Source organism: Chlorella variabilis, assembly GCF_000147415.1.
Source record: "Chlorella variabilis unplaced genomic scaffold CHLNCscaffold_18, whole genome shotgun sequence".
Lineage (NCBI taxonomy): Eukaryota > Viridiplantae > Chlorophyta > Trebouxiophyceae > Chlorellales > Chlorellaceae > Chlorella > Chlorella variabilis.
Genome location: NW_005435070.1, coordinates 960,474 through 987,181, shown reverse-complemented (window position 1 = coordinate 987,181; position 26,708 = coordinate 960,474). Strand labels below are relative to the sequence as shown.

The 26,708-nt window shown below is 68.4% G+C and overlaps 10 protein-coding genes across 10 annotated transcripts; 6 read left to right on the top strand and 4 right to left on the bottom strand.

Annotated features, from left to right (window-relative positions):
- Positions 1–1,716: 1,716 nt before the first annotated feature.
- On the bottom strand, positions 1,717–3,029 carry CHLNCDRAFT_137186 (hypothetical protein; the record flags this gene model as incomplete). The annotated part of the gene is made up of 5 exons (XM_005845300.1): positions 1,717–2,091; positions 2,224–2,255; positions 2,484–2,586; positions 2,743–2,764; positions 2,947–3,029. The coding sequence occupies 5 exons, from the start codon at positions 3,027–3,029 to the stop codon at positions 1,717–1,719; spliced, it is 615 nt and encodes a 204-aa protein (XP_005845362.1).
- Position 3,030: 1 nt separating this feature from the next.
- Positions 3,031–8,688, top strand: CHLNCDRAFT_26028 (hypothetical protein; the record flags this gene model as incomplete). Its single annotated transcript, XM_005845434.1, has 8 exons — positions 3,031–3,134; positions 3,249–3,335; positions 3,461–3,693; positions 3,918–4,078; positions 4,227–4,253; positions 7,725–7,830; positions 7,960–8,165; positions 8,272–8,688. The coding sequence occupies 8 exons, from the start codon at positions 3,031–3,033 to the stop codon at positions 8,686–8,688; spliced, it is 1,341 nt and encodes a 446-aa protein (XP_005845496.1).
- Positions 8,689–9,830: 1,142 nt separating this feature from the next.
- CHLNCDRAFT_13819 (hypothetical protein) lies at positions 9,831–10,878 on the top strand (the record flags this gene model as incomplete). Its single annotated transcript, XM_005845433.1, has 5 exons — positions 9,831–9,920; positions 10,078–10,140; positions 10,301–10,369; positions 10,505–10,614; positions 10,806–10,878. Coding segments are annotated over 5 exons (405 nt in total), but the record flags the coding sequence as incomplete, so codon positions are not given.
- A 488-nt stretch (positions 10,879–11,366) lies between these two features.
- On the top strand, positions 11,367–14,084 carry CHLNCDRAFT_137182 (hypothetical protein; the record flags this gene model as incomplete). Its single annotated transcript, XM_005845432.1, has 12 exons — positions 11,367–11,479; positions 11,650–11,742; positions 11,871–11,983; positions 12,043–12,108; positions 12,205–12,279; positions 12,445–12,566; positions 12,679–12,711; positions 12,837–12,968; positions 13,100–13,303; positions 13,446–13,505; positions 13,657–13,785; positions 13,914–14,084. 12 exons carry the CDS (start codon positions 11,367–11,369, stop codon positions 14,082–14,084), a joined length of 1,311 nt encoding a protein of 436 aa, XP_005845494.1.
- Positions 14,085–14,245: 161 nt separating this feature from the next.
- CHLNCDRAFT_137181 (hypothetical protein) lies at positions 14,246–16,218 on the bottom strand (the record flags this gene model as incomplete). The annotated part of the gene is made up of 5 exons (XM_005845299.1): positions 14,246–14,503; positions 14,936–15,412; positions 15,623–15,941; positions 16,016–16,044; positions 16,156–16,218. 5 exons carry the CDS (start codon positions 16,216–16,218, stop codon positions 14,246–14,248), a joined length of 1,146 nt encoding a protein of 381 aa, XP_005845361.1.
- A 359-nt stretch (positions 16,219–16,577) lies between these two features.
- CHLNCDRAFT_53955 (hypothetical protein) lies at positions 16,578–19,118 on the top strand (the record flags this gene model as incomplete). Its single annotated transcript, XM_005845431.1, has 5 exons — positions 16,578–17,039; positions 17,219–17,430; positions 17,638–17,899; positions 18,085–18,756; positions 18,927–19,118. The coding sequence occupies 5 exons, from the start codon at positions 16,578–16,580 to the stop codon at positions 19,116–19,118; spliced, it is 1,800 nt and encodes a 599-aa protein (XP_005845493.1).
- A 269-nt stretch (positions 19,119–19,387) lies between these two features.
- On the bottom strand, positions 19,388–19,879 carry CHLNCDRAFT_25864 (hypothetical protein; the record flags this gene model as incomplete). The annotated part of the gene is made up of 2 exons (XM_005845298.1): positions 19,388–19,546; positions 19,682–19,879. The coding sequence occupies 2 exons, from the start codon at positions 19,877–19,879 to the stop codon at positions 19,388–19,390; spliced, it is 357 nt and encodes a 118-aa protein (XP_005845360.1).
- A 386-nt stretch (positions 19,880–20,265) lies between these two features.
- On the top strand, positions 20,266–21,539 carry CHLNCDRAFT_25917 (hypothetical protein; the record flags this gene model as incomplete). Its single annotated transcript, XM_005845430.1, has 4 exons — positions 20,266–20,505; positions 20,664–20,759; positions 20,970–21,081; positions 21,334–21,539. 4 exons carry the CDS (start codon positions 20,266–20,268, stop codon positions 21,537–21,539), a joined length of 654 nt encoding a protein of 217 aa, XP_005845492.1.
- A 450-nt stretch (positions 21,540–21,989) lies between these two features.
- Positions 21,990–23,509, bottom strand: CHLNCDRAFT_137177 (hypothetical protein; the record flags this gene model as incomplete). Its single annotated transcript, XM_005845297.1, has 4 exons — positions 21,990–22,264; positions 22,409–22,565; positions 22,734–23,281; positions 23,431–23,509. 4 exons carry the CDS (start codon positions 23,507–23,509, stop codon positions 21,990–21,992), a joined length of 1,059 nt encoding a protein of 352 aa, XP_005845359.1.
- Positions 23,510–24,059: 550 nt separating this feature from the next.
- CHLNCDRAFT_36600 (hypothetical protein) lies at positions 24,060–26,112 on the top strand (the record flags this gene model as incomplete). The annotated part of the gene is made up of 7 exons (XM_005845429.1): positions 24,060–24,183; positions 24,261–24,307; positions 24,389–24,505; positions 24,628–24,715; positions 24,927–25,017; positions 25,350–25,625; positions 25,833–26,112. Exons 1-7 carry the CDS (start codon positions 24,117–24,119, stop codon positions 26,110–26,112), a joined length of 966 nt encoding a protein of 321 aa, XP_005845491.1. The 5' UTR covers positions 24,060–24,116.
- Positions 26,113–26,708: the final 596 nt, after the last annotated feature.

The window sequence follows — 26,708 nt, the reverse complement described above, 5'->3', positions numbered from 1 at the left end:
CTCCACTGTCGAGGGTCCCTGTGTACAGGTGTGCTTTGCGCACAGGCTGGCTTCCCGCGGGCACGCTTCCAGTCGCCCAAGATGTCGGCCCGCGCAGTCCTGCTTCCGCCTCGCCTGGCCTCGCTCTCATTCACTGCCCGGCCCACACGGCCAGCACCTAGGGCGCGGCGCCCCAGGCTGGTGGCCGTTGCTGCAGCGGCGCACAGCGGTTCCGACGGCGGCGAGACGCACCGGCGCACCGACCAGAGCCCCCCGAGCGTAAGTCAAACCGTGTGTGACTCCTGCACTGTGAACACGCGCCTGCTGGTTCTGTCCACGCAGCTGCTTGCTGCGGCATAGGTAACCTGCCCACCGGCAGCGCTTTCGCTCCCCACCGCCCTCCCGCCATCCCTTCCCTGCCTTCCCCCTCTTCACAATGCATGCAGTGCAGGGCATGCAGCGCCCATGGTGGGCGTGGTTGTTTGAACCGCCGCCACCGACCGGCCAGGAGCTGGAGGCGCAGATTCGCCACGAGATGAAGATCTTGGAGCTGAATCAAATCGTGGAGGATTGCCGGCGAGGGGGGGAAGGAGTTTGATAGGAACGTCGAGAGCATCGAGCGGCATTTTGAGCATCTAACACGCCAGCGCAAAGCTGACAGCGCTGCACATAGCACGCCTTCCACCAAGGCGGCTCCGCCGCCCCCTCCTCGCCGTGGGCCCTGGCCTCCCGTGCCCCAGGCACCTACACCTGGGCCCGCCACGCACGGACTGCTGCAGCCGAGGCTTCTGCGGCTGCTGCCGTGGCCTGGGCCTCCGCTGCTGCGGGGCATGAGGCGGCTGCCGAAGCAGCGACCCAGCACGCTGCCTCTCAGCCGGCGGTGCAACAGGCCAACGCTGCGGCAGAGTGGGCGCGCGCCGCGGCTGCGTGGCGCACGACGCCCTGGATGTGGCGTTGCAGGCCAACCCGGAGGCAGAGGCTGTGCAGCAGGCGAGGGCAGCGGTGGAGGCGTCCTGCGGCTTCAAGCGCCAGCGCCGCCGCCTGCAGGGCTGATGCCCTGCTGCATGCCCGCACCGCTTCCGAGTGTGCATGCCAAATTCCCCGCCTGGCACCAACAACAACAATTGCTGTCTGCCCCCGTGCCGCTTGAATGATTGATGGTTCACTCAGAATAAGTTGTTGCATTGCATGTTGTTGTTTGCTTTGTGCATGTAAATTTTGTGCATGTAAAGGATTTATTAGTTGATGGCAATTGGGATTGTTGAAGGTGTTCATTGCAGTTGCCCTGAACCCAGCTGCCTGCTGCCTGAAGTGAACCTGAGGCACCAAGTGGTGGATGTGGGCACCTTCATGTCACTGCTCTCCCCATACAAGATGATGCATGTCACTTCATGTGCACTGCTCATCTCACATGCTTCACTCAGCACACACAACATAGCTGGGCTCGGCAACGAGCAATGAAGCACACAGCAGCGAAACAGCTGCGGTAGTGTGCCACGAGGTATTGGACAGCACGCAAGCGAACAAGACTGACCGCATTGTGCGTCTGTACCTGGACCCTGCAGCCCGCCTGCGCTGCGGCAAGGGCGAGAAACCTAGCTTCCACGAGACGTCTTCATGTGCTCTGCCTGCCCGCGCTCTCCTCTCCCGCTTGCACCATGCTACCGAACAAGGGCTGCCGGCCGCAGCGCCCATCAGGTGAAAGTCAACCAAGCAACGAGGAGGAGAGGGGCGGCGTCAAGTGGCCACGGCGGCTGCGGCGGCGGTGGCGCTGCTGCTGCCCAGCCTGGCCCTTGAGATGGAGCTGTACTTGCGGGACAGGAGGCGGAAGAAGTCGCGCCAGTAGAGCTCACACCGCACCCAGTCCAGCGGCGCCTGCAGCTGGCGCGAGGCCGCCGGCGTGGCACCAGCTGCCGTGGGGGCCGCCAGCGCGCGCCGCGCGTCTTCCAGCATGCGCCGCGGCGACAGGCAGCCCGTGGCCAGCCAGGGCGCGATGTTGGAGGAGAAGTTGGAGCCGTAGGCGGCGCCCAGGGCGCTCGCCGCCGCCACAAAGCGCTGCAGCTGGCGCAACGCCTCGCCCTCGCCGCCCTGGGGCTGCCGCCCTCGCCGCTGCTGCCGGCACCGCAGCCAGCGGGCAGGGGCTGCAAGCCCAGCTGCTCCAGGGCGGGGATGTCCCCAGGGTCCACCTCCCCCCCCCAGCGGCAGCCCATGCAGCTCCCGGGGCGCAGGCAGGGCCGCCCGCACCTGCACACCCTCGATCCGCTGCCTGAACTTGTCTGCAGGGAGGCCGGGCAGGGCGGGGCGGGGCGGGGCGGGGCGGGGAGGCATGCACACACGTGAGGAGGGAGGCGAGCAGGAGCTGCACGCGCGCATCGCCACCAATGCGGCTTGGCGACACAGCATGCGACGCGCTCCAGCCCAGCCAGCCCAGCCAGCCCGCCAGCGGGTTGTGGGCGTTTGCAGCTGGGCAGCGGCAGCAGCAGCGGCGCGCTGGCGGGGCCCACCAAAGTTCTGCGGCAGCTGGTCCAGGCTGAAGGGCAGGCAGTCCAGGCGACACAGCGTGTTGACCAGCAGCAATTCACTGCCATTTGCTGCAAAAGCTATGCGCTACTTCATCAGAAAACAGGGTGCCCCTTGAAGCTGCACCCTAGCTGTGGCAGCAGACCAACGCCATCAAGCGGCAAGCCCAGTGGTGGAGGACACAGCGCAGTGTCGCGGCCAGGCGCCCTGCGATGTGGGCTGACTCAATTCACCACTCCCCACGCGCTCCTCCTTCACCACGGCGCTGCGGCAGGGGCGGGGCGGCAGGTACCTGTGCAGGGCGGCACCAGGTGTCGGTGCAGGCTCTGGCCTCGGTTCTTGGGATTGATCGACTGTGAAAGGGAGGTAAATTACCACAATCGCTGCCTAGGCATGCCTGCTGGGCCATGCTGAGAGAGCGCGCTCATTCAACTCGCTCAAGCCCACGCGTCTAGAAGTCCAGGCGCCAGCGCAGTCGCTGCATTGTCGTCCTTCACCGTGCAAGCCCTCGCACGCACTGCCACAAACATGATGGGGTGGTGGAGGGCGCTGCTCCTCCTCTGCGCCGCCCTGGCGCCCCTCTGCGCCGCCCTGGACAACGGCCTGGGCCTACGGCCGGCCATGGGCTTCAACACGTGGGTGCCGCGTTGTTGCCGCCGCCGCCGCCTCAACCGCTCCCACCCGCCGTGAACGGTACGTGCGCCGCCAGCAATTCGGGGCCGCTAAGCAGACGCTGTGCCTGTCCGCAGGTGGAACGCCTTCCGCACCAACATTGACGAGAAGTCAATCAGGGCCACAGCCGACCTCATAGTGTCGATGGGCCTGCGCGACGCAGGGTGCGCTGGGCGGCGCCGGCAGCCTGCTGCTGCACAGCACGCGTTGCCGAGGCCGGCGCAGCTCCTGTCATGCCCACGGCCAGCTCAGAACAACAAATTCTTGCTGGCTGCGCCCCGCCATGTAGCTACGTCTACCTGAATCTGGACGACGGCTGGTCGGAGCGCAACCGCACGGCCGACGGCCGCCTGGCTGCCAACAAGGCGCGGTTCCCCTCCGGCATCAAGGCGCTGGCGGACTACGTGCACGGCAAAGGCCTCAAGTTCGGCATCTATGGTGACGCGGGCAGCATGACGTGCGCCAAGTACCCGGGGTCGCTCGGCTATGAGGAGGTGGATGCCCAGACCTTTGCAGAGTGGGGTGCGTGGCGCGGCGCAGAGCGAAGAGCGTTCGTACCGTGGCTGCTGCTGCTGTGGCTTGCGCAGGGACTGGCTCGCGCCGTTGGCATTGCTGACGGGGCTTGGGGAGGGGAGGGAGCTGTGCGGCAGCCGCCACCTCGGCGGCCTTGCTGCTGACCTTCACAGACATTCGGTGATGGCCAGCCGCTGATGGCTGCCTCTCCGTCCTTCCTTGCCTGTCGCCAGGCGTGGACTACCTTAAGTACGACAACTGCTACGCAAAGCAGGAGCAGTGGGTGATTGACCGCTACGCCGCCATGCGCGACGCGCTCAACGCCACCGGCCGCCCCATCCTCTACTCGCTCTGCGACTGGGGCGTGGCTGACCCATGGCTGTGGGCGTCAGAGGTGGGCGCATCCATTCCTGCCTGGCCCGTGCCGCTTGTTGGAGATGCATGCAGCGTATCCACCGCTTGAGTTGCGGGTCGGGAGGCTCCTGGCTGTGCCTCCCCTGATGCATGCATGCATGTTGCATGTGCTGCTGTGACGCCCGCAGATTGGCAACAGCTGGAGGACCACTGAGGTGATGCTGCCCGCCTGCCGCCCAGCCCAGCACCTCTACAGACCCATCGCTCCTTCGCGCATGCCTGCCATGCTTGCGCTGCATGCCATGGCTGCTGCGCTGGCGTGCCTGCCGATCCTGTGTGTTGCTGGAGAGGCTCCCTTTGGGGACGCCTTCTGCACCTGATGCGTATCACACACAGCCGCCGCTGCAACGATGGTGCCCTGGCATGCGCCGTCGCTGCCGCCGCAGGACATCACCCCCACCTGGGACAACATGGTGAAGCTGCTGGAGTACAGCGTGGGCCTCAGCCAGTTTGCGGGGCCCGGCCGGGGCTGGAACGATCTGGACAGTGAGTGCGCCTGGCCCGGCCCGGCCGCCGGCTGACCCTGGCCCTGCACTGGCTGGCGGCCCGCGCGTGCGTGTTGTGCAGGCTGGGGTTGAGTTCGTCCCGCCAGCTTCCCAGCTGACGGTTCTCTGGCGTTTGCTTCCTCCCCTGCTGTGCAGTGCTGTACGGTGAGCGCCGGCGCCCAGATGGTCACAGATCGAACCGCTCTGCTGCTTGCCTGCCCTTGGGTCCCCCTTTCACGTGCCGGTACCTTACCTGCCCCCTTCTCCTGCCCCCGCAGTGGGCAACAGCCACCTGGGGGAGTACCACCCCTTTGGCCCCTTCTACCAGGAGCAGCGCGCCCACTTTGCGCTGTGGGCGCTGTTCAAGTCGCCGCTTATCATCGGCCACGACCTGCGCCAGCTCAACGACACCTTCCTGGACCTGCTGAAGAAGAAGGTGGGCAGGTGGTGGTGGTGATGGAGGAGGAGTGGGTGCATTGTGTGCATGCGTGTAATATTGTAGTGGTGCAAGGTAGGCTGGCGCTGGAGGACGCTGATGGAATCGACATCTCAGTGATGTCTTGGCTGTGCAGGAGATCATCGCGCTCAACCAGGACGAGCTGGGCGTGCCGGGGGATCTCATCTGGCAGCAGGGCACCAGAAAGGTGGGCCGGCTGTCTGAAGGGGTGGCCCGCCGCTGACAAGGGGTGCTGGGGAGGTCTGCTGGCACCGCTTGCTTGGCGTGCCCTTGCCTGTGTTGCAGCTGCCCGACCTGCTGCCTGCCTCTGGCGGGTGCAGATCTATGCAGCGCCGCTGGCAGGCGGCGCGCGGGGCGTGGTTCTGTTCAACCAGCAGACCACGCAGAGCCAGTACCCCATGAGCAACCTGACTGTGTTCTGGGAGCAGATTGGGCTGGTGCCCGGTCAGCGCGCCCTGGTGCGGGACCTCTTTTCAGGTGGGCCCAGCCGGGGTGGCAGGAGGGGACAGGAGGGAGCAGCCAACAGTGGTTAGGAAAGGCATGCTGGAAATAGGGAAGCATGCCTTTTGGGGTGTCCCAAAACCAACCTTCCGCTGCTGATGCACCTGTGTTGCGGGCGCCCCCTCGCACCCCTCCCTGGTGGCCTGGCGCGCAGAGGAGGACCTGGGCGTGTTCCGCGGCTCCTTCTCCGCGGCGGTGGCGTACCACGATGTGGCGGTGCTGCGCATCACTCCAGTGGAGGGGCCGCTGGACGACAGCTGGCGCCCTTGGCATGCCCAGCCGCTGTACGCCCCGCAGCCCATCAACATTGCGGTGCCCCAGGCCTCGGCGTGGATAGAGGGCTTCTCGGAGCCCGGCAGCAGCAGCGGCGCGGCGCAGAAGGCGCGGCTGCCGGCGGCGGCGGGCGCCACGTCGCTGCCCTCCGCCAAGGGCCCGCCCGGCTTTGCCATCGTGCTGAGCGTGGTGGCTGCGGCGGCGGCGCTGTGCGTGGTGGGATACTTTGTGGTGCAGACCTGGCGCATGCGCGGGTGGCAGCAGCTGGAGGAGACCGAGGGCGCGCGCAAGGCGGCAGAGCTGGCGCACACCACCAACGGGCGCCGCCGCGACGGCGTCAATTACTAGGGCAGCCGCTGGAGGAGACCGAGGGCGCGCGCAAGGCGGCAGAGCTGGCGCACACCACCAACGGGCGCCGCCGCGACGGCGTCAATTACTAGGGCAGCCGCTGCTTTCAGTATTTTTAGGTCTGCAATTTCCCTCCCTTGCTCTTTGTCTCTGTTGCCAGCTATTCTGTTCCCTAGAAGCAGCTAAACTGTTTAGTAAACAAGCATTCTTCCAAGCGCTGTGCCTGCTGGGGCGGTGCCGTGCTGGCGGCAATGCCTGCATAAGCTGCGAAGTGTCGGGGAAGGCGTCCAACATCTCTTGCAGCGTGTCTCATTCTCTGGCCTCTTGCTGCGAGCCTACGACCATGAGTCGGCGAGCCATCGTCTGTGTGGTTCTGTCGCTGAGCTCGACGGCGGCGGCTCTGAACAATGGACTCGCGCTCAGACCACCGCTGGGATACAACACGGCAAGTCCAGCCGCCGCTGCGCTTGGGCTTGCAAGCGCCACTGCCGGCCCGCCCGTTGACCGCCTCTGGGTGCTGCCCCAGCCCTTCTGCAGTGGAATGCATTCGGCACCAGCATCGACGAGGACATCATCAGGGCCACGGCGGAGCGTATGGTCTCTCTGGGCCTGCTAGACGTTGGCTATGAGTATTTGAACGTCGACGACGCCTGGTCGGAGCCGGCTCGTGTGGATGGCCGCCTGGTTGCCAACAGGGCCGCGTTCCCCTCTGGCATCAAGGCGCTGGCGGACTACGTGCACGCCAAGGGCCTCAAGTTCGGCATCTATGGCGACGCGGGCTCGCACACCTGTGCCGGCTTCCCAGGCACGCATCAGGAGGCGGGCGGGTGATGGGTGCTGGGGTGCCGGGTAGCCACAGGCTGCATCACCGAGTGCTGGTGCACACCCCCCGCTGGCTGCAGGCTCACGAGGCTACGAGGAGGTGGATGCGCAGACCTGGGCGGACTGGGGTGAGCGGGAGCAGCCTGGGGACCCCCCCCTGCTGCTGCCCACACGCTGCTACCTGCCTGCTAGTGCCGACCGACACCGATGCCACCCACAGGCGTGGACTACCTCAAATATGACAACTGCTTTGCTCCAGCCAAAGACTGGGTGATTGATCGATACGCCGCCATGCGCAACGCGCTCAATGCCACGGGCCGCCCCATCATCTACTCGCTCTGCGAGTGGGGCGTGGCTGACCCCTGGACCTGGGCCCCTCAGGCACGCCCTGCTGCCGCCCTGCCGCCCTGCCACCCTCGAGCCTGTTGTGGGTGTGCAGCAGCAGCGCTCAGGCTTCCTTCCCGCCGTGCTGTGTGCAGGTCGGCAACTCCTGGCGCTCCACAGAGGTGTGCAGGAGGGCAGGACTGCCCTGGACTGAATCAAAGCCGAGCCTTGGGTTTAGCGTGCCGCCCAGCACGCCGCAACGCCCACCATTTCCAGCCAAACCCACAACAACCCACCGCTGCGGGTTCAGCCCTGGGCTGCTTGCGCTGCTGTGCCGCCCGCTGGTGGCCAGCACCCAGCTTGGCATGCACGTGCTGGACCCAGCCCGCCCTGCCCGCCTGCCTGCTCGCCATCAGGACATAGAGCCCAGGTGGGAGAGCATCCTGAAGATCCTGGATTACAACACGGGGCTGGCGCGCTTCGCCCGCAAGGGCGCCTGGAACGACCCAGACATGCTGGAAGGTGGGCGGCTGGGCTGGGCTGGGCTGGGCTGGGCAGCTGGGCTGATGGGTATCCCGCCGCAGCAGCAGCGGCGATACATTGCGCCTCCTCGAGCCGCCGCACCGCATGCCCCCTCGACCCCGGCTGCAGTGGGCAACGGGCAGCTGACGTCGGGCGAGCAGCGCGCGCACTTCAGCCTGTGGGCGCTGATGAAGGCACCGCTGCTGATCGGCGCCGACCTGCGCACGATCCACCCCGACAGCCTGGCCATCCTCAAGGCCCGAGAGGTCATTGCCGTCAACCAGGACGACCTGGGGGTGGCGGGCGATCTGATCTGGATGCAGGGCGCCAACCGGGTGGGTGGCGGCCGGAGCGAGGGGCTCTCGTTCTGTACATGCAGGGCAAGCACAGCTGCTGCCGGCGTGCTGAGCTGGCACCAAAGTTTCCCCCACGGCTCCGCAGGTGTACGCCGTGCCGCTGGCCGGTGGCGGCCGCGCCGTCGTCTTCCTCAACCTGCACACCACGGGGGGGCAGTACCTGACCAGCAACATCACAGTCTACTGGGGCCAGCTGGGGCTGCCGGCGGGGCGGTCGGCACTCGTGCGCGACCTGTTTGCTGAGCAGGACCTGGGGGAGCACACCGGGTCCTTCACAGCGGCAGTGCAGGCACATGATGTGGTGGTGGTGCGCATCATGCCGGTGGGAGGCGTGCAGGGTGACACCTGGCGGCCCTGGCACTCCCAGCCCATCTACGAGGCAAACGGCGGGGAGCGGACTGCGCGGCAGGCCGGGGCGCGGGCAGGCGCCGGCGCCCTTGCTGCGGGGCGCAGGATGGGCCCTGCCGACCGCCAGCACGCCATGTTTGGCGACGCCGCCTGACTCGCACTTGCGCTGGTGGCCATTCTGCTGCTCCTGTGCCTTCCACCCACTCGCCGCAGACGGCGAGTGCGGCCTGGAATGCCCGTGGCCAAAGCGCTCTGAGGCACGCGTGTTCTGGTTTTACTGTTGTTATATGCTTTTCTTCTTATGCTCTTCTTCTTTTGCTGGCTTGCATGCTTTTGTACTTTGTATTTGCTTGCCGGTTCCTTGCCGATTCCTTGGCGCCGCCGCGCCGCCGCCATGCGGTACACCCTGGTATTGCTGTGATCGTGCTTTAAACCGGCATCCAGGGGCACTCCAGCCCATTATCGTCATTCAGCTACACGCACGGCCCGCCTAATTGAGAAGGTCTCTCTGCCATCACTGCCATCACATGGCGGACTTTGAAGGTCGGGGGCGCCCTGGCGCACGCCTGGAAGTTCAGAGATGCCTGGCAAAGCTGCCTGTGGTGGACCGCCGCCTTGAATCGGGGTGCCGCCGGGCCCTCGGCACCCCACCGCCGACCCGCCCACCACCGCTGCCCCGCCTCACGACTTGCCGCTGCTCTCTGCCCACGCCTGCAGACGACTCCAGCCTGCTGGCCATCCTGCTGGATGTCAGCCCCGCCGCCGTGGCGCACCTGTCGGCCACACCCGGCCTCAGCCTGCAATCGATGCTGGAGCAGGTGCCGCCTGCTCGTCTGCCCCGTGCCCACCAATCAAAAGCATGCTGAAACAGAGTTGCATTGTTGTCCAATGGTCCCTGTGCAGCTGCTCACTTTCGTGAACGCCTTCATGCTTCTCAACGATGCCAACAAGCTGGCGGTGTTCACCGCCGGCTCCACCGGCTGCCACCTGGCCTACTGCTCCCCGCGCTGCTTGCCGCCATCCGCCACGGCGCCGCAAGCAGCGGCAGGCATCGGGCCGCCTTCGGTAGCGGTGCTCGAGGGCCTGCAGCAGACAGTGGCAACAGCAGCGGCGGCAGCAGCAGCGCAGGTCGGGCAGAGCGTCCGGACCTGCGGCAGCAACTGCCAGCTCAGCAGTGCGCTGAGCCGCATGCTGTGCTTCCTCAACACCCAGCAGCGCCGAGCGGCGGCAGGCGCCGGGCTGGGCGGCAGCGGCGGGGGCGCTGGAGCGGCGGGCGCCGTGCCGTCGCAGCGAGCGCAGCAGCCGGCGCGGGTGCTGTGCCTGACGGCTGCGCCCGACGTGCCTTCCCAGTACATATCTGTCATGAATGCCATCTTTTCGGCACAGGTGCGGGGGTTTGCGGCAGCGTCTGGCGGCGAGAAACTGCCGGTGCCATGCGGCAGCCTATGGCACCAAGGGCTGCCTCAGCCACACCAACCATGCGTCTCTGGCTTGCACCCGAACCAAGCTCCTGCTTGCGGCTGCTCTTGGGCGCCTGCTGCAGAGGAGCGGCGTGCTGATCGATGCGTGCCAGCTTGGGCGCCGCCACTCCACATTCCTGCAGCAGGTGGGTGTCCTGTGGCTTGCGCTGCCTGCTAGTTTCGTCGATCATTGAGCACTGCCCTTGCTTGCTCCATGTCACGTCCTGGCTCGGCCGCAAAGGCTGGGCTCGCGAGACGGGCAGCCCGCCTCACGCCAGCTGCTGCCTGCGCTGGAATGACTCGCAGGCGGCCTACCTCACTGGCGGCGTCTACCTGAAGCCCAGCAAGCCGGTGGCGCTGGTGCAGTACCTCAACGTAAGCTGCCGGTACCACCACTGCTGTCGGTACTGCTGCTGCCGCCTCCCGCCCCCTGTCCCTGCCTGGCAGCTGCTGGGCGCCGCCATCACCTGCGCCTTCCTTGGATGCCCCACTCGCCCCTGCCTGCCGCAGTCTGTGTTTGCGGTGGATGCCGCCACCCGCCAGTTCCTGCGCATGCCGGGCACCGCGCACGTCGACTTCCGGGCCAGCTGCTTCTGCCACAAGCGCCAGATCGACCTGGGGTGGGGCTGCTTGCGGGGTGCTGGTGCCAGCCTGCTTCTCAGGGGGCCAGCTGCCGCGGCTTCCAACTCCACGCTGCTCCCTCTCCGCGGTGCTTGACGCTGCAGCACCTGCGGCAGCGTGTTTCCTGCGCTGTGTGTCCTGCTGGCTGAAAGCTCTAACCCCGCCCTACCCGTACCCCTTGGCTGTGCAGCTACGTGTGCTCGGCCTGCCTCTCCATCTTTTGCGAGCAGCTGCCCGCCTGCACCACCTGCGGCACTGAGTTTGGTGCGGGGGAGGGCAAGAAGTAGGGGGACGGTTGTGTTGGCCTTGTCGCCAGCGAGAGGAGCTGTGAATCGCATGCCTCACCAATACAGCATCTCTAAAGAAAACATGCCAGTTGCTGCATTGCTGTAAGCATGCAAGTCAGATACCTGCATTGGAAGTAGCTACGACAAGGGGAAGGGTTGGTGGGCGGCCGAGCGCCGCAGTTGCTGCCCGCAGCAGGGATCCCGCCTCGGCGTGGGAACCGCCAGATTGCAGCAGGACGTACCCATGCAGGCAAAGCGCCGCGGGGGCAGGGGGCAGCCACAGCGGAAGCAGCGGCGGCAGCAGCGGCGCCGACGCGGGGGGTGGGGAGGCGGGCAGCGCGGCCAGGCGGCGGCTGATTGATCCAAGGCTGACCTGCCCTGCACCTCAGGGGCTTTTCACCGGTTTGCTCCCAGGATCTCAAGAAATCAAGCGTTTCCACTTTTATTGCATAACACTATACACCATGGCGCCTGGCTTCCTGGGGTGCCTCCTGCTGCTGGCGGCCGCGTGCCGCTGCCCAGCAGTGGCGGCGCTGCGCGACGGGCAAGCCACCACTCCGCCCATGGGCTTCAACACGTGAGTTGTACGTGTGCAGCGCCAGCCAGCCAGGTCCGAGGCCGGCATGCTGGGTGCGGCTGCGCGGCCGGCCGCCGCTCCCAAGGTGTCCGCTCGTCTGCGCCGCCGCCGACAAGCATGCTGCCCGAGGCTTCGAGGCCGGGCCCTGCCCGTCCACCACGCCTGCGCAGCTGGAACGCATTCGGCGCCAGGATTAATGAGGACCTCATCCGCGACGCCGCTGACCGGATAGTGGAGCTGGGGCTGCGGGATGCCGGCTACACGTGTGTGTGGCCATGCTATGCCGGCCCGCGGCAGCCGCCACCAGCCGCCGCCTCCAGCAACCCTGCATGATTCCGACCGGGCTCTCGCATCCATCGCATGAGAGCGCCCGCCCAACCTTGGAGCGCAGGTTCCTGGTGCTGGATGACGGCTGGAGCGACGTGGAGCGCACCGGGGATGGCAGGCTACAGGGAGACCGAGAGCGCTTCTCCTCAGGCGCGCCGCTGCTGCTGCTGCTGCTGCGTGTGGCGCATGCTGGCGGGACGACTTGGCCTGCCGGCTTGGCCCCTGCCTGCCTGCAGGCATCAAGGCACTGGCCGACTATGTGCGCGGCAAGGGCCTGAGGCTGGGCATTTACAGCGACAGCGGTGAGCCGGCGGCAGCAGTAGCATTGCTTGTGGCTCGGCGCGCAGCCAGCAGCGCTGCTCTCCTGCTCAGCGGCACGGCCGCTCTGGCCGCTGCAGGGCACTTTACTTGCCAGGGCTTCCCCGGATCGCGCGACCACGAAAGGGAGGATGCCCAGAGCTTTGCAGATTGGGGTGCGGCAGGGGCCAGCCTTGCTGCATGCACGCCGCATGGGGACTGCGGCGGGGTGCCGAGCTCGCATGTGCATCTCAGCAGCCGGGAACTAAGCAGGGCAGGCATCAGAACCTCGGCGTGATGAGCTTGCGCCTGCCCGGCTTGCTGCTGTTGGGTGCCACCAGGGGTGGACTATCTCAAATACGACAACTGCTTCGTCCATGATGACCTGCTTGGGCGCTTCGTCGCGATGAGGGACGCCCTGAACGCCACCGGCCGCCCCTTTGTCTACTCGCTCAGCGAGTGGGTATGTGGCGCAGCGGGGCGGCGGCCGCCAGTGCCCTGCCGCGAGCGGCGCTGCCGGCCTGGCCCGGGGCTGTGCTGCTGGCTGACAGCGCTGTTGCTGGGCGCCTTTGCAGGGCATTGGCGACCCCTGGGTGTGGGGCCCACAGGTGGGCGCATGCGCAAGGCAGGAGAAGCACTGCGTATCAGTCCACCCGTCTCCCCGCTTGCATGCATGCCCGCGAGCCAGCCACCAAACCTTCCTGCTCATGGATGTCACTCGCCTTTTCCCCAGGTGGCTCACGCCTGGCGCACCACCTTTGATAGCCACCCCAGCTGGCCCTCCATCATGCTCAACCTGGATGAGTCGGTGGCCCTGGCGCGGTACGCGGGGCCGGGGGCCTGGAACGACCTGGACCTGCTGGAGGTGGGTGCTGAGCTGGCAGGCATGCTGAGCTGGCAGGGGTGAGCTGGCACATGGTGGCCTGGCACAGTCTTCAGCTTGTGCCAGCCAGGCAAACGGCTGGGTATGTACCACCGCTGCCCTTGGCGCCGCAGGTGGGTCCCACCGGCTCCCCCAACGCCCGCAGCTACCTGAGCCACCAGGAGGAGCAGGCCCACTTTGCGCTGTGGGCGCTGCTCAAGTCGCCGCTCTTCGTCGCCGCAAACCTGCGCCAGCTGTCACCTGTCACGCTGGCCATCCTCAAGACCCACGAGGTCATTGCAGTCAACCAGGACGAGCTGGGGGTGCCTGGGGACCTGGTATGGAAGGCGGGGCCTAAAGAGGCAAGAAACATGGAACTGTTGAGCACCAGCCGTGTGGGGCCATGGACTGTGCCGTTTGGTGCATGTCACTCCCAGTTTGAAGCTGAGGCCAGCAGCGGCGCTGCTGTCCCGAGCGCAGGTGTATGCCGCGCCCCTGGCAGACGGCGGCCGGGCGGTGGTGCTGCTCAACAGGCACAGCGTGCTGTCGCAGGCACGTGGCGATGCCGCCCGGCCAGCTGCTTGGATCTGCTATCTGCTGCTTCAGCGGTGCTGCCGCTCGGCAGCGCCGCTGCATGAAAGCAGGCTGTTGCTGGCCAACCCAGGCCCGGTGGACCCCCCGCCCCTTGCAGCAGTACCAGGCCTCCAACCTCACGCTGCGCTGGCAGCTGGTGGGATACCCGCCCGACACGCGGGTGGTTGCCAGGGACCTTTTCCAAGAGCGGGACATAGGGCAGTACGCGGGCTCCCTCACCGCAGAGGTGGGCGGGGTCACCACGGCACCGCAGGAATGTATGAGCGGTGCGGAGCCGCCTGGCGCCGCCCGTGGGCGACCATGTATTGCCTCTGGTCCTGCCTGTTGTGTGAGCTTGCTCGAGGCCCCCCGCAGGTGCATGTGCACGGCGTGGTGGCGCTTCGCCTCACGCCGGTGGCCCCCGACCCCAGCCACAGCCAGTGGCGGCCCTGGCACGGCGTGCCCATGTTTGAGCGCCACCAGGAGGACGAGGAGTGGATCCCGCCGCTGGGCAGCGAGGGCAGGGAGGTGCAAGCCGGCAGCTGATCAGGATGATCACGATCCACGCTGCACGCCATGCTAGATGCTGCCCTGCTTCACGCAGGAACCGTCTCGTCCCTCGTTTACATCTGTTTGCTTGCATCGCGTGTGTCCTGCCCGTTGCCCGAGGATCCCCATCCTCAGCTGCAACACCGAGCGGCGAGCGCCTATGCCAGCACCAGTGGCTCCACCCAAGACCCACTCATGCCCCGACGGCCCTGCCGCTTGTAGGCCCTGCTGCCGCCGCCGCCGCTCCCGTCGCTGCCACTTCCCAGCAGCGTGGTAGGCCTGCCAGCCATCAGCAGCCAGTCAACCTCTGCCTGCTCCGAGCGGGAGCGGCTGGTGCTGCGCCCCGCGCCTCCGCCAGCGGCGCTGCTGTGGTGGAAAGGCCGCCGCCACCTATCCGTGCTGGTTGGGCGCGGCTCCTGCACACAGGCAGCATTGAATCCATGCGTGGGTTGGTACAGGCGCTTGAGGGGGGTCCCAGATGCCAGCAAGACCACCAGGAGCATGAGCTTGCGCCGACTCACAGCAGACAGGCTCTTGCGCCGGGCCCTGGCACTCCTGCCCGGAGGCGCCTTCATGCCGCTTGCTGTCCCTGGCAGGGGCTGCCCTGCTGCCTGCCAGGCCAAGGGCGACTGACCCCTGCTCCTGCCCCGTGCGCCGGCACTTCCTGCTGCCCTCTCCCTGCAAGGCTGGCTGCCGAGCCTGTCCCTGCTCCCGCTGCCATGCCCCGGCAGCACCGCCTGGCGAGGCAGTGGCTGGTGTAGGAGGGAGGTGGCTGGCGGGGGGTCTCGCGTGTCAAACAGCCAGGCGGGAGCTGCCGCGCCCCTGGCTGCCTTTCCTGAAGACCTCACAGGCTGCTGCCGTGGAGAAACATGGGACTCCAGAGCGCGGCTGGCCAGCTCGGCGCTGGCGGCAGCCTGGCGTGCCGCCTCCAGCTGTGCGCGCCGCTGCTTCAGCTCCCGGATCAGCTGCCAGCTGTCGCGGTGCTCCTGGTGCTTGTTGGTGGGAGAGGGAGGCCGGCACGCCGCCTTCGGGCTGCCGCTTGATGAGTTGCCCCATCTGTTGACGTCAGCACTGGCAGGAGCAGCGTGCGCTGCCAGAGGCTGGATTGTGGGGTACCGCTGCTGCTGCTGCTGGCTGGCCGCTGGGGGCAGGGGCTGCAGCTGCAGGCGCTGCTCTGCTGCCTGCAGGCGAAGCTGAAGGGCTTGCAGCTCGCCGTACACCCGCTGCAAGTCGGGGTTGGCTGGCGGCGGCTGTGGCTGCTGCACGCCGGGCAACTCCTGGTGCTGCTCCTGCTGCTGCTGGTAGGGCGGCAGAGCAGTCGGCAGCTGCGCGGGGGTGGCAGCCAGAGGTCGCTGCCCTGCGTGCATGCTGACGGTGGTGTGGCAATCCCGCTGGCCCGCTGGCTCCTTTGCCAGGCCTTCCCTGGCCGGTTGTGGGCATGGCGGCAGCTCCGACACCGCTGGCTGCCCACAGCGCCGGTCTGCGGACAGCGGCTGCCGGTGCTGCAGCAGCTGCTCGCCCAGGCACCGCCTCACCAGGTGGCTGCCTCCTTGTGGTGCTGCCTCGCGCACCGCTGCTGCCTGCATCTCTGATAACGAGGGCAGCGGTGGGTACCGGCGCGCTTCGAGCGCCTCGGGCTCCTGGGCGCCGCAGGGAGCGCCAGCAGCCGCAGGGCCGCCGACGGCTTCCAGCTGGGCGATCCGCACCCGGCACGCCTGCAGCTGCACCATCAGCCCCCGGTTCTCCTCCACGGCGTGCTTGAAGAGGCTCTGCAGCGACAGCAGCTCGCGGGCCTGCTGCAAGGCCGCCCGCTGGCCCTGGACCGCCTGCGAGGCGCGCTCCTCGGCCGCCAGCCTGCGGTGCACGAGGGAAGCGCCCGATGTGAGGTGGATGCTGGCGTGCTGTGGCAGGCATGCAGCCGCTCGCACCTTCCCTGCTCCGACCGGCCCAGCGCCGCCTGCGGCAGCAGCACACAACACAGGTAGCCTTGTTAGGCAAGGGCGGCCGGGGCCACACGGGGAGAGCGCCGGTCACTGGCAGTGGTGCCGGTGCCGGCCTGGCGCCGCACCCGCAAGTCTTCGATTTGCACACGCAGCTGGGCATCCTCCTCCTCGACGCTGGGGCTGTCCATTGGTTCGGGCTAGTTGCGGAGCAAGGGTTGTTGAGCGGGGCGGCTTCCCTGGCGGGCTGGCAGACCCAAATTGGGCATAATTGTGGGCGGGGAAATGCTCTAGAGAAGGGTGGGAGCCGCTCCCGGGCTGTGTAGGGCGGTGCTGGACTTGACATGGCAAAGAAGAGATGCTGGATAGCCTCTCCCGGCTCGTTCAGCAATCCCCGATTCGCCTATCATCTCATTCATGCGTGTAGCCCACTCTGCCGCGCACACCCGTCACCTGGTCAAACCCGAGCTCTCGAGCACGCTCCTCCTCGCGCACGCTCCCCTCCTGAAGTGATTGAGCCAGCACACAGCAGCAGGCAGCTGCCGGGAGCATGGCGGAGGTGGAGGCTCTGCCGCCGCTGGCGCCGGCGCTGGCGCCCAACGCCGCGGTGCTGGCGGCCCAGCTGGGCCAGCTTGCTCTGGAGCAGTCGCTTGAGCAGTCACATTCACCCTCAGAGCAGCAGACTGCCAGCCCGCCGGGGGCGCCGTCACGGCAGCCCATCCACGAGCGGCACACCGCCTGCAGCAGGCTGCATGCGCTGGTGGATCCAGAGTCGGAGAGCGCCGCCGCGATCAAGGCCCTGCTGCGCATCGGCGAGCCGCGGCCCGGCCCTGCCGCGCTGCCGCAGCTGGGCGCCGGCGCGACAGAGTATGCGCGGCGGCATGGGGAGAGCATCCGCGACCTGGTGGCCCGCAAGCGCCAGATCTTCCTGGCGCAGATGAGCCTGGACACAAAGCACAGCGAGATCGCCAAGCTGGAGCAGCGCAGTAGGCAGTGGGAGGAGGCACTGGCGGTGAGCTGCGGCTGCTGCCCCAACACATGGCCGTGCCTGCGCCTGTGCCTGTGCCTGCTGCACTTCCGTGCGCAACCCCACCCTGCTCCCAAACACCATAACCTCCCTGCCTCCTGCCTACCATGTCTGCCTGACCCAACTGCTGCTGACCCGCCATCACCTGCTGCCTCTGCGTGCAGGCCTCGGAGGCGGCCCTGGATGCAGACTCCCAGCGGTTTGAGGAGTACCTGAAGGAGAACGACGCCAAGCTGCAGGAGGCGCTGCGGCGGGCCGAGGCGGAGGCGCGGGCGCGCGCCGAGAAGGCGGCAGAGGCCAAGCGCCTGGCCGCCGCCATCGCCGCCCTCCGCTCCGAGATGGGCAAGATGGAGGAGCAGCTGGAGGAGTGCAAGACGTGGGCGGCAGGGGCTGTGGGCTGGGGTGTCTGCATGGGCGGGTGTGGTGAGGGTGGTGGGTGAAGTGGAGCGGGCACAGCGGCAGCGATCGTGGCAAATCCTACAGTGCAATGCAGGCTGCCGGTCGTGCAGGCACCATCCCTGCTGTTCTGAAGCCGATCGCTCCTCTGCTGCCTTTCCCTTGCCCTTGGCTGTCTTTGTGGCAGCCTCAAGGCCTTCCTGGACAGCGTGACTCCCCAGGAGTGGTTTGAAGGGCTGGCGGCGCAACGGGACAGCCAGAAGGCGGCGCTGCGGGCGGCCTGGCAGGAGCAGTGCGACGCCATCGCGGCGCGCAAGCGGGAGGCGGCGGCGGCGCAGCAGCGTGCGGAGAACGACATGCAGTGGGCGCGCACGCAGCAGCAGTTTGAGCGGGCGGAGCGGGCGCAGCGCGAGGCGGCGGCGGCGCTGCGCGAGGCGCTGGCGGAGCAGGTGGGGGGACCCGCCACCCCGACGCCACAAGCTGCTGCTGCCCATTACTCGATTGCGTTGAATGCAAAGGGTGGTAAAGGGGTGTGGTGGGTGGCTGCTGCTGCCCAGCTACCCAACTCCCAGCCCTGCCTGACCGGCTAGTGCCCCTGCCGCACCTGCCCCCTCCCCTGGCTGCTTGCATGCAGGACCCTCCCGAGCCGGACTACGGCGTGCTGGATGTGGAGGAGGAGGGCCTGCACTTCCGGGACCCCTCCCAGCTGCTGGCGGTGTTCAGCCAGCTGCAGGGCTCCAACATGTTCCAGATCCAGACCGCCCAGGACGCAGAGTCGGCGGTGGAGGCGGCGCGCGCAGACCACGCCGCCACCACAGCCGCCCTGGACGCCGACGCCGCCGGGCTGCGGCGCCAGGTGGCGGAGCTGGAGGCGGGGGTGGCTGCCAGCCGGGAGCGGTCGGCCAGACTGCAGGCCGCCGCGCGGCAGAGCTTGGAGGGCGGCGGCGGCGGGGTGCTGGGCAGGGAGAGCAGCGGCGGCAGCGTCGCCGGGGCCGGCGGCGCCGGCTCCGCCAGTGGAGGCGGCGGCGGCAGCCACCCACAGGTGCAGCCGCTGGGGCTCGGCCTGGGCCCGCTGTCGGAGGCGGTGGCGGCGGCGTACGAGGCGGCTGGGTTTGCGCGGGACGCCAGCGTCACGCCGCTGCAGATGCTGCAGAAGCTGGAGGGGCGGCTGGAGGAGTGGCTCGCGGCGCTGGGCCCGCCCGGCGGGCCGGTGGCGCTGCTGGCTGAGCAGGTGGAGCGAGGGCGGGAGAAGGAGCGGCGGCAGGCGGCGCGCGCAGACAAGCTGGCGGCGCGGCAGGCTGAGCATGTGAGCGCTGGGGGCGGGCAGCAGGCGGCGGCATGGCACGGCCTGGCTGCCGACCATGCCTACCAGCCGCAGGCTGCCCTCCCAGTGTAGCGCTGTGCTCTGCGCCCTGCTGTCAGGGCCTCCTGGCCCACCCCCCTCGCCTGCTCATCGCCGCCACGGCTGGGCTGCAGGAGTCGCGCGTGGCGCGCGTGCTGGCGCGCGCCGCGGCCCCCAAGTTCCAGAAGAGCGGCAAGCCGGCGATGACGCGCAGCGTGCTGCAGCGCGAGGAGCGGGGCGGCGGCGGCGAGCGGGACGACGACGCGGAGGAGGAGCTGCGCGCCTTTCTGGCGCTGGTGGATGAGGCCATCCCTGCCGACCAGTGAGGAGATGGCGCTGGCAAGGAGGCTTGACGCGGGGCGGGAGGCTCCTGCTGCAGCTGGCCAATCCATCCCTAGTTGAGGGCAGGTAGTTACGAGTTTCTAGATGAAATCAGAGGAACGGGAACTAGCAGAGCGGGAATGGAAAAGAGCAGAGAGGGGGAGAGCAGGAGGGAGAGCAGAGCGGCGGCGCAGAGTCAGTAGGCGTCAACAGTGGGTCAGGCGGAGAGTGGCAGCAGGGGTATGCGGTGGCTGCTGGCGCAGCGTCACAGCCGTCAGACGTAGTCCCGCCAGCGGTGGCCGCAGGAGCAGCAGGAGAAGTAGAGCGTCATGCCCTCCTCCGTGCTGGAGGTGAAGAAGACGGCCTCGTTGTTGGCGCACTCTGGGCAGCGCACGTCGCGGGTGCGCGGCAGCGTGGGGTCCGACCGCACATCCTGCGACAGAGCAAGAGCAGCGCTGTTGATGCTTGCTGAAGCAGGCAAGCCCTAGCTGGCGTTAGGAAGCTGCTTAGACAGGCAGGCAGAGGCGGGTGCGTCGCGACGGGCGGCGGCGGCGGGCGCTTGGCGCACCTGCAGCACCACCGACTTCTCCCGCGACGTGTGCTGCACCTCGTTGCGGTACACGCACCACTCCTTGGGGTCCGCGTCCTCCTGGTATTGGCAGGAGCGGCAAAAGTAGACGAGCTTCTTGCGCTCCTTGTCCTCGCGAGGGTACAGCAGGTCGTTGCTCTCTGGGCAGAATCGCAGCACGGGTCCGACCCCAGTCATGCTGCAGCCCGTCGATCAGGCTGCGGCTTGGGGGATGGGGGTGCAAGGTGGGGGAGGACGAGGGGCTGCAGGCCTGGCTGGCACCTCAGATCGGAAGGGGAGACACTGGCAGGGGTGATGGCGTGGTGGCGAGCCTTTCACCGCCGTCTTGAACCCGCAGCACGCAGCAGCATGGAATTTCCGGGCCTTCGCATGCCTTGCCGCGGCAGTTGCTATATTGAGGCCATCCCTGGTCACCATCACTTGCAAATTCAGGGCTCGCAGCGCACCCAGGCAGCCGGAAACAGCACAGCTTGGGCGCCACCATGCCCAAGGTCTCCAAAAAGGCCAGCAAGCAGGATGACATCCTGCAGCAGGCGGCCCCCATGACGGGCATAGAGGCGGGCATGGAGGAAGGGGAGCAGCAGCATGCAGCGGGCCCGGCGGCGGGGCCAGAGCAGGGGCTGCCCAAGCCCAAATTCGCGCCTCTGACCTCCTACGAGCTGAACGGCAAGAAGATAGAGTTCCGGCGAGTGCCGGTGCCGCAGCACCGCATGACGCCGCTGAAGAACAGCTGGCTGGCGCTCTACAAGCCAGTGACCGAGAACCTGAAGCTGGACATGCGGATGAATCTGAAGACGCGAAAGGTGGGGGCGCTGGGAGCCGGCGGCCGGCGGCGCCGGCGGGCCGGGGCGCAAGTTTTGGCAAGCACACCTGCTGCTGCATTGCCAGCTGCAGCCCTGAGTGCAGGTCACGACCCGCACCGGCATGCATCCACAATTTCCCGATCACTGCACCGCTGCAGGTGGAGGTCAAGACGACGCCCGAGACGCCCGACGCCGGCAACCTGCAGCGCGCCGCCGACTTCATCCACGCCTACATCCTGGGCTTTGAGGTCCAGGTGAGCTCGCCCTGCGCTGCGCTGCACGTGCACGCAGCGCTGCGCAATCACAGCCGCGCGGCTGGACCTCCACAGCCAGCCGTTGCAGATGCGCCAGGCTTGGGCTGGGCCGCCAGCGGTGCCGCTGCCGGCGGAGCCTCGTCGCCTCGCCGTGCTCATGCCGTGCTGTGTGCTTGGCTGTGTGGCTCATGCCGTGCTGCGCGTGTGCAGGACGCCATCGCGCTGCTGCGCCTGGACGACCTGTACATCGAGTGCTTCGAGGTCAAGGATGTCAAGACGCTGCGCGGGGAGCACCTGGCGCGCTGCATCGGACGCATGGCGGGTGCGCCTCGGCGGGCGGGCCCGCCGCGGCGGCGCTCGTGGCGTGGCAGCGTGGCCGGCGGCGCTGTCCTGCCGCCGGCGGCCTCGGCGGCTGCCGCTGCGTTCCACTAGTAGCCATTGCGGGGCCATTGCGGGGCGGGCACAGCTTGCTCCGTCCTCCCATGCCGGTCGCCAGCTCCCTTCCCTCCCTTCCCTTCCCTCACACCTCCCCTGCCCCGCCGCCTCCCCCGGCCTGCTCTCCACCCCACCGCAGGCAGGAACGGCAAGACCAAGTTCACAATAGAGAACGCCACGCGCACGCGCATCGTGCTGGCCGACACGCGCATCCACATCCTGGGGTCCTTCCAAAACATCCGCGCCGCGCGCGACTCCATCTGCGCCCTCATCCTGGGCTCCCCCGCCGGCAAGGTCTACTCCAAGCTGCACTCGGTCACCGCGCGGCTCAGCCAGAGCTACTAGCCCCGCCCCCGGCGGGCGTGCGTCCGGCCTGGCCAGCGCTGCTGGGCCGGCTGTGCCTATGTGTGTAGCGCAGCGGGGCGAGCTGGGGCCTGGCCCGGCAGCGGCTGACCTGAGGCGCCCCTTGCCCGGCTGCCCTGCCCATGACGCCGGCCCAACGGACGCCTTCTGTATTGCAATGCCCTGTTTGCTTGTGCTCGGGCTCCCTTTCTGCTCCCTCTCCACTTTCTTTCAATACTTCCACCTTCCCATCTGACGTCCGTCATTTGTGTGTAACAAGGCACAATCTGAATCAGTGCTGATCACGGCAGCGGCTAGTGTGTGAGGCAGGCAAGTAGTTTGGCAGTGGGAACACAATGCTAGGGAATAGCCGATGAACTCAAGTGCAGAACGAGCGACATAAAAAGAAAGCAAGAGAGCCGGGCAGTAGGAGCCGTGGCCGCGGCCTGGGGCTTAGCCAAGCAGCGGCTCGCTGCGCCTCTCCAGCTCAGCCAACACCAGCGCCTCCAGCCGCTGCACCAGGCCGCCACGCTCAAAGCGGCGCACCCGCTGCAGCGGCCGGCTGGCGCCGGTGCCGTCTGCGTCTGCGTCTGCTGCTGCTGAGGCTGCGCTTCCACCCTCCGGGAACACGCCCGCCTCGTCCACGGGCAGCAGCAGGCGGCTGGTGCTGGTGATGAAGCAGCCGTCCCAGGCCTCCAGGTCAGCCAGCCGCGGCGGCTCCAGCACCACTGCACCGCCGGGCATCGCATCAGGCCGGGGCTGGTTAGGGTGAGGGGTGCTTGCAGCGGTGCGCACCACGCACAGCCCTTGACAGCCCTTTCCCGAGCCCCACTGCCACCGCCTTCCTCCTCCCCAACAGCGCAGCCGCCCACCTGGGATGCCCTCCCGCCGCGCCACCGCCAGCACCACCTCCCGCACCGTGCCTGCCAGGATGCCCTCCCCAGCGGTGTGCACTGCGCCGCGCGCCACCGCAAAGAAGTTGGAAGAGAGGCCCTCCAGCAGGGCGCCGCCCTCCCCAACCAGCAGCACCTGCACGCAAGCAGGCAGGCAGCAGGGCAGGGTGCGAGGGCAGGTGCGGGGAGGGGCACGGCGGGCAGGAGAGCATGACATGGGGGTATGTAGGGTGCGCACCAATGAGCACCACAAACCACTGCAGCGAGGAGCCCCGCACCCATGAGAAGGCCTGACCGCACCCACCTCCTCCACGCCGGGCGGCAGGCCATGCAGCAGGCCCCTGCGCTGCCGCACCCACTCGCTGTCCTTGGCCTCCGCATTGTGGCGGGGCGCGCCCCGCATCACCACCCGTACCGGCGGCGCGGGGCGCGGCGGCAGCGCGCTGACGTGCACCAGCACATCAAACGCGCCCTCCTCGCCTGCGCCGCCAGCTGGGCTGGCAGCGGCGCTGCTGCCGTGATTGCCGGCACCAGCGCCGGCGACCGGCGGCGCTGCCTCCTGCTGCCCGTCCTGCGCCTGGCAGGCCTGCCAGGTCACCAGGACGGTCAGCCGGACCTCGCCGTCTGCGTCCCCAGACGCGGCGCGGTAGCCCCGAACCGCGGCCTGCATGGCAGCCAGCACGCGCGGCCGCAGGCGCGCCACGTCGGCCGCCGCTGCCGCGGCAGCGGGTGCTGACGCGGCGCCTGCCGCCGCCTCCATCATGAGGCCGGCGCTGGTGGCCAGGCGCTGGATGTGGAAGCTCAGTTCCAGCACCGAGCTGCCGCCCACGGTGCGGGCCGTCGTGTAGGCGCCTGCGGGCGCGGCGGGGAGGCGAGCGGGCGGGCTGGGTGGGGCGGCTCGCCGGCAGGGTGATGGCGCCTCGCTGGCGGGGTCCAGTGAGAGAGGTTGCCTGAATGTGCATGGGCGCCATAAGCATTGCGCATTGCCCAGCCCCGCGCACCTCGTGGCGCGGCCTCCAGCCACGGCCCCGAGGCCTGCTCGCATGGCCGGCCCTTCCCGTTCTCCACCAAGAAAAACATGGGCCGCTGCTGCTCCTGCTGCTGCTGCTGTTGCTGTTGGACAGTCGGCCGCCTGTGTGGCACCTGAACTTCTGGCAGCTGCCGCTGGCTTCGATTATTCTGCTGCTGCTGCTGCTGCTGCCGCCACGGACTGGTCTCCACGGCTGGCGGCGCCACTGGGGCGCTGGCGGGAGCCTCCGCCCGGGTGGTGCGGCGGCGCTGTCGCTGCCTGCGCGCCTCCGATCCCACCAGATGAATGGTTCTAAGAGGTGCTGACAGGCTGATGATTGCGGGTTCTGGCTTGACCAGGCTGCCAGGAGGTCGCAAACGCATGGGGAGCAGCGGCAGCGAGGGGCGGCCGTGCACCCTGGCCACCAATGTAGGCTTGAGTTGGCTGGCGACTGGTGATGCGGTGCAGAATGGGGGAGCACGGTGCATGGACTTCCCTTCAAGGCCTGCTGCGCGTGGCACAGCAGGGCGCTATAGGCGATGCGGCCCGGGCGCTCTGTAGCATTGAGCAGCCAGCATGAGCGAGTCCGGGGCAGCAGCGCCCGAGGAGGGGGGAGGGAGCCCTAGGTGAGCGCGGTGTGGCAGAGCCCTGGTGCTCACACAGCGATCCTGACGCGCCATGCGCTGCTGCAGGCCGACCAGTGCCAAACTGTTCCTGGGAGGACTGAGCTGGGACACCACAGAAGGTGCGAGTTCGCTGGCGAGGCCGAGCCGCTACCAGAGCCTGCTGGGCCTCAAACCTTGCTCCTCCCGCTCCCTGCAGAAAAGCTTCGCGACCACTTCTCCAAGTATGGTTCTATAGTCGAGGCGGTGAGTGCTGGGCCGGCCATCCGCCAGGATCGCCCAGTGCGCCAGCCCCAGCGCGCCAACTGGGCCTCTGTCGCCTTGCAGGTCGTGATGCGCGACCGTCAGACGGGCAGGCCACGTGGATTTGGATTCGTGACGTTCACCGAGCCAGCAGCAGCAGACGCGGTGGTGGAGGATGTCCATGTGATTGACGGGCGGCAGGTGCGCCGCCGCGGCCCCTCGCGCGCCCCTCGCAACGCCAGCTTGAGCCAGTTTGAGCTGTGGCAATGCTGGGGCGTTGCCCTGGTCGGCCCACCCGCCGCTGCTCTGCTCCCCTGGTGCAGATTGATGCCAAGAAGTCGGTGCCGCAGGAGATGAAGCCCAAGGCGCGCAAGGTGTTTGTGGGCGGCCTCTCGCCAGACACCACAGAAGGTGCGCGGTCGGCGCTGGTCCCCAGCGCCCCTCACCCCAGGGGCACGCCGCGGGTCGCAGCAGCCCGGGGAGGCCATCCGCGCCGCTCCCTCGATCACACGCCGCTCCGCCGCCGCGCCGCCGCCAACCGACGCGCTGCTGGCGGCCCCAAACTGGCACGCGCCGCCTCACCTGCCCGTGCGCCCGCCCCCCTCCTCCCTCTGCGCTGCAGACCAGTTCCGGGAGTACTTTAGCCAGTTTGGAGAGGTGGTGGAGGCTCAGATAATGCAGGACCACATGAGCGGGCGCTCGCGCGGCTTTGGGTGCGCGCTGCGCCGCCCGCACGCTGCTCTGGGCACCCAGCACGCGGCTGTGGGTTCCAGCCCGCGGCATGGCGCCTGTGGCCAGCCGCCGTGCTGCATTGGGCTGCGCGCGGGAGGCGGCAGCACCCACAGACGCCGCTGCCGTGCTGCGGTCGCCGGCGCCCGGATGCGGTGCTGCCATGGGTTGTTGCGTTTCGGGGTGGCAGGGGATGGGAGGCAAGTGGAGGGCCCCCCAGCACTGGCCCGCCGTGTAGTGCCCTCGCCCCGTTGAATCCAATCAGCCGCCAGTTTTCTCCATCTGTTGCACGCCCGCCGGCTCATTCTGGCCGCAGGTTTGTGACGTTTGCCGAGGATGCGAGCGCCGAGAGCGTGTTTGCTGCCGGCACGATGCACGACCTGGGCGGTAAGAAGGTGGAGGTGAAGCCGGCCACGCCAAAGGGCTCCGGCTCCCTCTCCCGGCCGTCTGGCAGCGGCGGCGGCAGCGGCGCGCGGCCCGGCGGCGGCGGCGGCGGCGGCAGGCAGATGCCGCCGTTTGCAGGCGGCGGCGGCCCCGCGCTGTTTGGCGGCCAGCCAGCGCCCGCTCCCTACGGAGCCAGCGGGTACGGCATGTATGGCTTTCCACCCCACGGTGAGCCTGGCTGCCCGCGCCGCCTCTCCTGCATCCCCACAGCGCCGGCGCCGCTCCTGCGCCTGCTCCCCGCCTCTCTGCGCTGCGCCGTGCTTGTGTGCGCTGCCTGGTTCTGTGTTGGCTGTGCCCTGCCCACTCCTGCCGCCCCCGCCTGCCTGCCTGGCGCAGGCATGATGGGCCCCGGCAGCTACGGCGGCATGGGGATGCCGTATGGCGGCATGGGCGGCATGGGCGGCGGCGGCATGGGCAGCGGCAGCATGGCCTCGCCTTACATGATGATGGGCCAGATGGGGGCCTACCCCCCCGGAGCAGCAGCCTTTGGCTTCCCCGCCGGCGGCGGCATGGCGCCCTTCTCGCCGTCTGCCGGCGCTGGCCAGGCCTCGCCCTTCTCGCAGCAGGGAGGCGGCCAGCAGCAGCAGCAGCACCAGCACCAGCACCACCCGCAGCACCCCTACCCGCCGCGGTGAGCATGCTGGGCTGCTGCCTGCCGCCGCCGCGCTGCGATGCCCGCCACGCTGCCGCCGCCGCCGCCGCCGCCTGCCTGCGGAGGGAGGGGAGCGCAAGTCGATGCCGGGGCCTACCGCCGCCGGCACAACTGCTGCATGCTGCTGGCCTGCGCTGTCTTGTGGCCCACCCCAAGCCCACTGCGCTGCCGCCTCTGCGGCCAAGGATGCACGCTGCCGCTGCCATTGCCGCCGCCGCCGCTGCGGCCCTGTGCTGGCACCGGCCGGGGCTTTTCTGGCACCGGGCTGGGCTGTGCTGCCCCCAGCCTGAGCTGCGCTGCTGGCACCAGCCTGGGCTGCGCTGGCACCAGCCTGGGCTGAGCTGGCACCTGCCCGTGCTGCATGGCGGCCTGTGCGCAGGCCCCGCTCATAGCGGTGGCGCAGCCCCGCCGGCCGGCGGGCGGCCCCTGCAGCCGAGGTAGCCCCTGTCGGCTGCCTGCATCGCGCGCCGCCGCCGCCGCCGCCGCCGCCTGCACACGCCTTGTTTCAAGTCTTAGGTCTTTGGTGCATGTGCATGGCTGCCGCATGTTGCACGCGCGCCCAGCCCTCCCGTCCGCCTC